Source organism: Phragmites australis, chromosome 17 (assembly GCF_958298935.1).
Source record: "Phragmites australis chromosome 17, lpPhrAust1.1, whole genome shotgun sequence".
NCBI classification, from domain to species: domain Eukaryota; kingdom Viridiplantae; phylum Streptophyta; class Magnoliopsida; order Poales; family Poaceae; genus Phragmites; species Phragmites australis.
The window spans coordinates 4,668,953-4,678,984 of NC_084937.1; the positions used below are offsets into that span (position 1 = coordinate 4,668,953).

A 10,032-nucleotide genomic window follows, 5' to 3' on the forward strand; every position below is an offset into this window, starting at 1 on the left:
CATGCTATATACAGTATATACATGGTCAAGTTGCCTGCCAAACGAATTGGGAATTCGAAAACGAACTATAATTAGCTAAATGTTATTCTATTGCCCTTCCCATAAAAGCACGATTGTGGGGCGATTGAATGCGGTCTTAAGCGCCTCACATGCAGCTGAAGAGAAGCTTCTCGGGCTCGCGCTCAGTCTCCTTAATTCTTAATGCCATCACACGAACACGTACAGCGCAATTAGTGGAGTACTCCGATCAATATTGTTGTCGCTGCAGGGCACTGATACGCTCATAAATCAGTTTTTCCGTCCTAACAAAAGACGCAACGACCTTATAAATCCAGGTACAGGTGCATATATATATGGCACCTTAGTCTCATCACATACACCGAACCATCTCATTTGTAATTTTTCTTGGTTTTTTATTTCTCCGGAAGTGGTGGCCGGCAATGTCACGCCAGAGGTACTTACCGTGGTTGATCTTCTTCTCGGTGCATTTCTTGCCGCACGGCGGAGTAGCGGCCGGGAAGGTGCCGGCGATCATCGTGTTCGGCGACTCGTCGGTGGACACGGGCAACAACAACTTCATCCCGACCATCGCGCGGAGCAACTTCTGGCCCTACGGTTGCGACTACACCGACGGCCTCCCCACCGGCCGCTTCTCCAACGGCCGCCTCGCCACTGACTTCATCTCCGAGGCATTCGGCCTGCCGCCCACCATCCCAGCCTACCTCAACAGCAACTACACCATCGACCAGCTCGCCTCCGGCGTCTCCTTCGCCTCCGCCGCCACCGGCCTCGACAACGCCACCGCCGGCGTCCTAGTAAGTAACCATTCACTCTTTCTTCAACATCAAAACTAACCATGCATGCATGCTTCTCCATCTCATTAATCCTTGTGCATGCAAATATCATGCAATGCAGTCGGTGATCACGCTGAGCGAGCAGCTGGCGTACTTCAAGGAGTACACGGACCGTCTCAAGATCGCCAAGGGCGAGGCCGCGGCGAAGCAGATCATCGGCGAGGCGCTCTACATCTGGAGCATCGGCACCAACGACTTCATCGAGAACTACTACAACCTGCGGCAGCGGCGGCTGCAGTACACGGTGGGCGAGTACGAGGCCTACCTGCTGGGGCTCGCCGAGTCCGCCATCCGCCGCGTGCACGCGCTCGGCGGCCGCAAGATGGACTTCACGGGGCTCACGCCCATGGGCTGCCTCCCCGCCGAGCGGCTCGGAAACCGCTTCGACCCCGGGGAGTGCAACGAGGAGTACAACGCTGTCGCCAGGACATTCAACGGCAACCTGCAGAAGCTCGTCGCCAAGCTCAACAAGGACCTCCCCGGACTGCAGCTCGTCTTCGCCGACACATACAAGCTCCTCGCAGACGTCGTCGACAAGCCGGCCAACTACGGTGAGCACAAACCATGGCACCAAGCACTAGTCCATTGATTCGAGCTAGCTCACAACTAAGGTAGCTCGCTGCATTCATGCGCTACCGTGGTTTCGACTAATGGTGCTCCGCAGAGAGAGGCACATGCCCTATCTTGGAAGCACGCGGCAGCGGTGTCAGTCAGAATTCAACAGTGCCCTCACCTCATTAAAACTTGGCTGCTACTGTTTTTTACACTTGCACATTACTGTACACACTATATATTGCAATTTTGAAATTCATACGCATAGCTCAGAAATTTCACTAGGATAGGAAATTACAGAGTACAAAACAATGAATAATTACTTTTTAACCAATTAAACGGAATAAGAGTGCAGAGTAATTTACAAGGCTATCTGATCATAGTTTCTTTCCTTTACTTTTGTGGTGAGCAGGATTTGACAACGCAGTGCAAGGTTGCTGTGGGACCGGGCTTTTCGAGGCAGGTTACTTCTGCAGCCTGAGCACCTCACTGTTATGTAGAAACGCCAACAAGTACGTCTTCTTCGACGCGATCCATCCCACGGAGAAGATGTACAAACTGCTTGCCGATACCGTCATCAACACCACGCTGCATGTATTCATGTGAATTTTACTATCAGTTCTGGCAAATTGGTAATGGAGCAGATCAACATGGACGGGTTATATATGGCTCTAGTACCGTGTACTACAATGTAGAGTATATTGTGAACAGGCATCACGTTGCATACAGTCTCTTCTCTTGAGAGCAAAGAGCATCTATGGTTGGTTATTGTAGAGGCTACATACGGGCTGTAAATCTTGTCGTGTCATTTTTGTATGATCTTGAATATATAAAAGTCTTACTTATATTGTAGAGGGAATATATAAATCTTCCCTCGATGCATCATCGATTGTTCCAAATTGCAATTATTTTTTGTTGCAAAAATGTTAAACCATACTTCCCTGTGAAAAAAAATGCTAAAACCAAATTTGGATTGCTAGTCAGAACGAGCCAATCTACTGTATGTTGAGGTATCAAAGCAAACAAAAATCGATGAACGGAACGATACCACAAACATAATTTCTCCCATGTGGAAGAAGCACTTGAAATTATTGCGAATCTAACAGGGCGTCGACGCCTCCCGGCAATTAGCGTGCTCTACACTTTGTCCCCCTGCACCCGTTATGGCAAGCGGGCCTACATAACTGTCCATGTATCTTCAGTTCCTATTATCTTTTTGTCCAAACCTCTGACGATTTTAATGGTAAATTGTAACGTTTTTTACTCACTTAAAATTGCTAATTATGTAGTTCGATTGGTCCAGCAGGCACATGGGATATATAGGTACAAATTATGCTTAAGTAAAGCCTAAGTTAAGGGTTAGCTGCCAATGAAACAACTGTAACATTAGTTTCTCAAAGGATATGCTTGCCATCAGAGGAGTCACGCTATGGTTGTACAAGTACAATTACATCACTTGGTGATTCTTTCAGAGGTTCAGGTCCTAACGCGTATCGATCTTCTAATAAAAGTACTCCAATGATTCATACCTGCTGCAGTGTAAGTACACAAGAGCAGCTACCGTTTGGTCACAGAAGAGTCGATCTGTCACCATCTGACTCTTTTTTCCAACACATGACTTGTAGGAAGGCTTAACCAACAATTTCAGGCATGCATTGAAGGGCCGCCTTCGCAAATTCAATTCAAGATGGTTGCACCGCGTACCAAGAAACGGACTTTTGCGCACATTATGTTTCCTCACTTAAAACCAAGGAAGATATTTTCAAACAGGCAATATGAACATTCAGAAACACGCCCACAACAAAAAAAAAAAATGTTAACAATTTTTTATTACATGCATGCCAAACACCAATCTTTTGTGGCTGAAGCAAGTAATATATGAAACATCCAAAAAGATGAGATAAAAAGTGAAATAGTAAAAGAATCATTCATACAGTACAGATCGACCGATGCATGGAAACTTTGGAGAAATAAATTCTAAATGATTTTGTCCATCCCAGCAAATCATAAAACAAGCAGTTTCCATAAAGTATGATTTTATAAAAGCTTATAAACTAATATTCGTACGACTCAGGAACTGTTGGGGAATGCACTCTGGCAAGGACTGGATTGCAAAGCCATCCACTTTTGACCTGCCTCATAACAGTCTTCAGCTTGTCAACACTGTCCACAATGTTCCTATTCATTGGCCCCTACAAATCGGGATACTTTCACACAAACAGCTTGAAAAATCACATATGGGCATTTATCAATACAACGATACATGTGAAAGAAGATAACTGCAAGAGCAAAGATACAGAGCTTAAAAGACAATTTTAAATTAAAGCCTTCACTATCTTTTTTTCTGGAATACGCAGGAGAACTGCGTATCATTGCATTAAGAAGAAGACAAAGGCCGAAAAAAGGCCAAAACAAAACACACACCACACACACACTCTAGGAGGAAAAAGTACAAAAGCGCCCGTTCAGAAATTTGGACGGCCAACCCGCAAAGACATCAACCTACTACCCCCAGGTCGAGTAGCGACCATGGCACTTAGATCTTTGGCGCCTGCCAACATCCAGAAGGCAGCTTCCTCCTTAGCAAGGAGAAGCGCCCTGTCTATTCTAGGCGAGGCACCATTGAACACTATATCATTCCTTATTTTCCAAAGGATCCAAGCCCCCAACACGACCAAAGAATTAAAGCCGCGCCTAGTTTCTTTGGTGAATGTGATACTTGTTTGTTGCCACCAGTCAAAAAAACTCCCTGAGTCTGCTAGCGGTGCAACATCTAGGACAGTAAAGTGGCACAGCAGCTCTTGCCAGAATTGCCGGGAGAAAACACATGAGCACAGGATGTGCTGAATTGTCTCAACCTCCTGGTCACAAAAGGGGCATTGCTCTGGATGGGGAAGACCACGCCTAGCGAGTCTATCAGCAGTCCAACAGCGGTTATGCGCCACCAACCAGAGGAAAAACTTGCACTTCCTCGGCGCCCAAGTTCTCCAAATGAGTTTGCTTGGTTCAAACTGAACTGTACCCAGGAACAAAGCCTCAAAGCCTTCACTATCATTCCCTCAGACTCGACTTAAATAGATAATATAGATTGCAGCATACCATAAGTTTTCCTTCAATTTTAGAACAGTGGCACATTTAGAAACATAGGCAATGATTTGACAGTGGCGCAGAATTGCATGTCAGAGTGGTACTAAAGAGCATTTCTCGACATGTTTCTGGGTGTAAACATGTTTAAACAGGTACAAACACAGAACCACAACTAGTTTCTCTGCTGTAAAATAAATGGAAGTGGTACCAATAATGGTGCCACTCCATTGTCTTATCAGATGGAGTATCTGGCTATCCAGTCAGCCAAAGAGAAGTTCTGCTCAACCTTGAAGACAAATGGTAGGCATGTAACAATATCAAGGATGTCCAGGTCTCTAAGGGAAGCAGTATCAAGAGGAAAAAGAAAATTATCCCACACTGAGATACTGAGCTAGTGTGCTAACGTTCCACTGTCTGTATGGCAGACTCTCATCCATACCAAATTGGGATCGTTATCTGCTGTGATGAATATGAATATTTTATTCAGCGTTTTCAATTTTTTACCTATCTAGTGGCAAAATGAACCAAAAAAAGAATATTAATTCCTGCCACATTAATCAATTTCTAGATCAAAATGTGTGAATTTTATTGCTCCAAAAGTATGAAAATTACTCCATTTGGATAATTTAATATTCCGAACACTCATCCAAAAAATTTTTAAGTCTGGAGAAACAAATAGCACAAAATAAGATGGTAGCACAAGCAGCCATTCTCTTGTCTTTCCACTAGCCAAAACACCTGGGCTTATGTTGACAAAGGGGGGAAAGCTCAGTGTGCAACTACAATTAAATTACCCAGTAACTCTTTCACAGGTTCGAATCTTAATGCGTGTCTTCTAATAAAAGGCAGGTACTCACTGTTGTAAGATGAGAGCAAATGTTTCGTACCTGCTGCTGCAATGTTGCAAGTACAGAAGAACAGAAGTATCAGTCAGTCAGTCCAAAACTTTTCCAAAGACTTGTAGGAAGACCTAACCAACAATTTCAGGCATGTACAGACTGTTCGATTGAAGCTAGATGCACTATGTACCAAGAAAAGGACTTTGTACACTCATTGTTTTAGTTAAATTTATGCGAAGCTATTGATATATCGAACAGGTCAAAGAGATAAAGGAAAGAAAAATAGTCACAAAACTGCATATATCATCTATTACAGTACATATCAAATATAGATGAAAGTCATGAAACAGGCCTATTCATAAAAATTTCAGCAAAGCAACGTATACATGATTCTGTCTATCCCAGCCAAATATAGATCAAACCAGTTTCCACAAAATTTCACTATACAATACCTCTAAATTAATGTTGTCATGACTTTGGAACTTTTGGGAAATGAAGCTTAACAATCATTGGGAGTTCAGAGAGTTCCACTTTAGACCTGCCCAATAGTACAGTCTTCAGCTTGTCGTCGCAGTTCACAATATTCTTATTTGTTGGGTCCTGCAAATCAGGATAGTTTTCATCTCAAAAGAAAAGTGATAAAACCACGTCAGGAAAAAAAATGTTTCTGGAAGTAACCCTGTTCTTCATTTTGACACTAAATTTTTTGCTTCTTTCATTTTTGCCACCCTTCAGTGAATGTGGTTTGACTGACACAGAGGAGCTAATTATTCAAGCAGCTTTACCTAAATGCTCCTTAATATCTGACAGTGGCAGCTGACTAACAGCAGGCCCTGATATACTGGCCGCAGCTTCTTGTTCTTTTGGTTTTCTTATTCTTGATCTGCCTGATTGTTTCCCAAGTGCATCGCGATAATTGACATTTGATTGTAACTAAGGTTTGTAGACAGAAGTGAATCCTAGGGTATTTTTGTTCTTTTTTGTGAATTTCATGCTGTAAGCCAGTGTATTAAGAGTTATTATGTATGCATTATCTGTATGGACATGTGGATAGGAAGGTACAACTAATGAGTTTCTTGGTCAGTATTTTCTCTCAGTCTAGACAGTGCCCAGCTACATCAATAGCCACCCAAGGAATCAGTGCAAAAACCAACAGTTCCGTCATGAGGGTGCAATAGTATATTTTGCATACACAGTTACACACTAGCCCAATAACAGATAATATTCTGCCCTTGTAGCAAAAATAAATCACACCTAATGAGAGAGCGGTGAAAATGAAAGAACAAGTTTATTAGTGGTAAAATGAAGAACAGACTAATGCTTAGTGTCAAAATAAAGTTCTCATTTTCAATATATGCAAAATTATCAATAAAATCATACAAAAGAAAAAAAATTATGCAAAAGAAACAAATTGACACAATCATATATGCAAAATTATCAATAAAATCATACAAAAGAAAAAAAATTATGAACAAAGTTACAGAGCTTAAAAGGTTATTTCAAACTGAGAAGCGCTGCACTATCATTTACGTGCACTAAACTTAAATATATAACTGAGGGATCTCTGTGATTCAATACAGGTTACAGCATGCTAGAAGTTTTCAACCAATAATTTTCAAACAGTGGCGCATTCAGAAACAAAGGATATCATTTGGTGGTATAGCAGAATTACATGTCAGACTGCTAGACTGACGATCATTTTTCGGCATATTTCTAGGTGCAAACAGGTCTGAATGGATTTCGACATGGAAACATAACTACTTTCTCGGCTCCAAATTAAATCAATGTGGTAGCCATAATGATGCCACCCCCATTGTCATTTCACATGGAGGATCTGGAAAGAGATAGAATGTCAGAGCAACATCAAGGGAGGAAAAATCTCCCACGCTGAGCTTACATTCCACAATCCAAACGTCAAAGATTCTCAACCTAACCAAGTTGAAATTGTTACCGAAAGTTTTACATACAAACATTTTACAAAGCATATTCGATTCTTTACACATCTAATAAATAAGTAGACAAAAAACATGAATTTCAGTCATTATTTCCTGTCACACCGATCAAAACATAGATAAAAACGTGTGAAGTTCACCGCCAATCATAATAATAATAATAATAATAGTGGCAAGTACTTTATTCAGCACAAGCAGCCATTCTGTTGTTTTCCCATTAGCCCAAGGCTTCAGGTCTTTCCCTAATCAAGGTTCTATTAAAGATCTGTGCAAATTAAATTTGACGAGCACCAACCAACGCGGCTAATTAGTGATTTCCTTGGAAAACGGACGAATCAATCAATACATCTACGCATACATAACAAGTACCTGGAGGTTTTTGTCCTTGATGTGCGACCAGACGTGGAGGAAGAATGAGAGGTGGGACATCTGGGACCGGCCCCCAGCGAACTCACGCAGCGCGGTCGGCAGGTTCACCAGGTCCACCAGGCCTGCAACCTTCTTCGGGCACTCCGCCGCGGCCACACGCCGCAGCACCATCTCCCTCCGAAGAGGAGGCTCCTTCAGTTGTTTGGTAGGGGTGAGCAGCGCAGCGTAGAGCCGAAGAGAGGCGGCGGCGGCGGCGGCGCAGGGCGACACGGTTTTCTGCCTTCCCTAAATCGGGCCGGACTGGGCCGACGTCCGCTGAACTGTGCCGGCAAAGTTTGGGCTCAACTTTTATGGAAGGTTGAGACTGTGCTGTCCAGTAGGTGATGTTTAGCGGTGGAAAATGAGGAGTTTTTTTTATATTTTTTTAGTTAAAATTTAAATAAATAGATTCTCCGTGAAAAATTTACAAAATTAGGCGCCCGTAGCCCTCTCAGAGAGCGGTTAGGGTCATTTTTTCCTGTAAAATTAATTTTTTTTTCCATTTTATCCTCTAAAAATGTATAATTTTTGTAATTAAAGAAATAAAAAAGGAAAGGGTGTAAGGAAATTAAGAAATTAAATTTGGAGTAGGTTATGTAATAACGGGAGAAAAAAATCAGTAATTAATAGTTGCAGCATTTTATGTGGGTATGGGGTGGGAACGAGGACAAACATAGTATTGAACACATGGTGAAAATATTACAATACACTGTAATCGTGACGACACGATGAGGAAACAAAGGTGGCATGTACGGTTCGCACTAAGACCTACTTATTAGTGCGCCGATCCTAATCATAACATGCCTTAGGGAAGGAAAGTATGTCAGGTTACATTAGGTACTCTCTACTGCGTGCATCTAGGATACTTTCCCTTTCGGAGGGCATCGGGACCTGCCGCCTTAGCACGACGGGCTCTCTCCCGCTTCCTTTCCCTCTCAGCCTCTCGAGCCTGAGCCACGGTACGGTCGTGCGCCGCCTTCCTCATACGCTCTTCTTCCTCCCACTTGAGGCGAAGTTCCTCTTGTTGTTGTTCGTACTCCTGACGTGCGTAGGCTTCCCTTCTCCACCTCATGTTCATGTCGACCCACAGCTTCTATGAGTCATTTTGCTCATTGTCGAGCCACTGAATAAAATCACAGAGCGGTGGAGGGGACTGAACAAATGGAACAAGATGAGCGGTTAGTAAAAGAGGGTGCGTAATCGGAAGAGATGAGGTGGATATCTGTTACCGTACCGGTCAATAACCAGTTGTTGCATGGCGAGACTTGTCATACTCGTAGTTGGCACACATGAAGAAGCGCAGTCCATAAGTGTATGAGATGTCCTGCGACTCGCGGAGCTTACAAAGGTCACCACAGAAGCACATTGGTGGTTCGAGACTTTCAGGTATGGTAGTCCCCTAATGTTTCTTTGGTGGGCTCGATGGAGCTGAGGAAGACATTGCACTTGAGAGATATAAGAAATGAGCGATGCTTCACCGTAAGGAGGTTCGGCTATTTATAGTTGAGGGAGGCAAGAGCATTGGATTCGCTCTTGAAGAAAGGAGTGAGGGCATGGGCATAGCTGGTGGGAGGACCATCGGATTCCATCTTGAAGAATGGGAAAGTTTTATCTTTGCCCATGGTTAGAGATTCCACATTTATTGGTACCCGTGTTGTCATTTACTGATTTGAAAAAGCTGGGTAGTGTTGTCACATCTTGTTTAAAGCCTGCGGCAGGAGGTATGTGTTGTCAAGTCATGGTTAAAGTTTAGTGCTGTGGTCACTTCTTCATTGAACGTGTCTGAATATGGAATGCATTTACGAAATGCTAAGTCGACCATACAAAGTGAACGTGTCTTAATACATAGGAGTACATCACGAAGCGAATATGCATATGTTAGTTACATAAAATGTAAAATGCTACTCATGCCTCCCTCGTTGCCATCGCCCGTGCACCCCATCGTGGTCCCGATGCCGCTGGTTAACCCTCACGTGACCCCTGGAGTAGGTGAGGGGGTCAGGTGGGCCGACGTGTCTAGTAGGCCTAGTAGGGACCACTGGTGTCGAGGGCTCGTCGTGCGTGGGCTGTATCCGAAGCGGTGCACTGAAAACCTGGGACCGCTGAAGGACGTCGTAGTCAGGTGTGCCCCCGAAGAAGTCACGAACGATGTCGTATGCGGTGTTGGGGCCAGCCTCATCCTCCTGACTAGAGTAGGAGGACTGTGAAGGCTCGGCAGGCGTCCATGTGTACTAGCTGGAGGGGCCTGTGAACAAATAATCATGTTAGGTACGAACAATATGGTTTTGAAAGTAGTAGTAAAAAATGTATAATTGTACCTGCGTGATACGACGATGCAGC

General features: G+C 43.6%; 2 protein-coding genes across 10 annotated transcripts; one reads left to right on the forward strand and one right to left on the reverse strand.

Annotated features, from left to right (window-relative positions):
• The first annotated feature begins 240 nt into the window (after nt 1–240).
• LOC133897147 (GDSL esterase/lipase At2g42990-like) lies at nt 241–2,291 on the forward strand. Its single transcript, XM_062337749.1, has 3 exons — nt 241–815; nt 916–1,405; nt 1,819–2,291. Exons 1-3 carry the CDS (start codon nt 441–443, stop codon nt 2,010–2,012), a joined length of 1,059 nt encoding a protein of 352 aa, XP_062193733.1. The 5' UTR covers nt 241–440; the 3' UTR covers nt 2,013–2,291.
• A 1,065-nt stretch (nt 2,292–3,356) lies between these two features.
• Nucleotides 3,357–7,981, reverse strand: LOC133897148 (upstream activation factor subunit spp27-like). 9 transcript variants are annotated; one of them, XR_009905864.1, is made up of 4 exons: nt 7,654–7,977; nt 5,871–5,932; nt 5,288–5,386; nt 3,357–3,598 (listed from the first exon to the last, which is right to left on the reverse strand). XR_009905864.1 is itself a non-coding variant. In XM_062337757.1 (4 exons), the coding sequence occupies exons 1-4, from the start codon at nt 7,822–7,824 to the stop codon at nt 3,589–3,591; spliced, it is 276 nt and encodes a 91-aa protein (XP_062193741.1). In that variant the 5' UTR covers nt 7,825–7,977; the 3' UTR covers nt 3,357–3,588. The 9 variants fall into 9 exon arrangements, 8 of the variants coding, with proteins under 8 accessions (XP_062193741.1, XP_062193740.1, XP_062193734.1 ...); XM_062337757.1 differs by having other exon boundaries at nt 5,351–5,383; XM_062337756.1 differs by having other exon boundaries at nt 5,351–5,386.
• Nucleotides 7,982–10,032: the final 2,051 nt, after the last annotated feature.

Coding starts and splice junctions, on each gene's coding strand:
- LOC133897148 (XM_062337750.1), bottom strand. CDS start 7,824: ATGGTGCTGCGGCGTGTGGCCGCGGCGGAGTGCCCGAAGAAGGTTGCA. Junction 5,387..7,653: donor TCAAGGACAAAAACCTCCAG/GTACTTGTTATG, acceptor GCAACATTGCAG/CAGCAGGTACGAAACATTTG. Junction 3,599..5,350: donor TTTGCTCTCATCTTACAACA/GTGAGTACCTGC, acceptor CCCGATTTGTAG/GGGCCAATGAATAGGAACAT.
- LOC133897147 (XM_062337749.1), top strand. CDS start 441: ATGTCACGCCAGAGGTACTTACCGTGGTTGATCTTCTTCTCGGTGCAT. Junction 816..915: donor ACGCCACCGCCGGCGTCCTA/GTAAGTAACCAT, acceptor CATGCAATGCAG/TCGGTGATCACGCTGAGCGA. Junction 1,406..1,818: donor CGACAAGCCGGCCAACTACG/GTGAGCACAAAC, acceptor TGTGGTGAGCAG/GATTTGACAACGCAGTGCAA.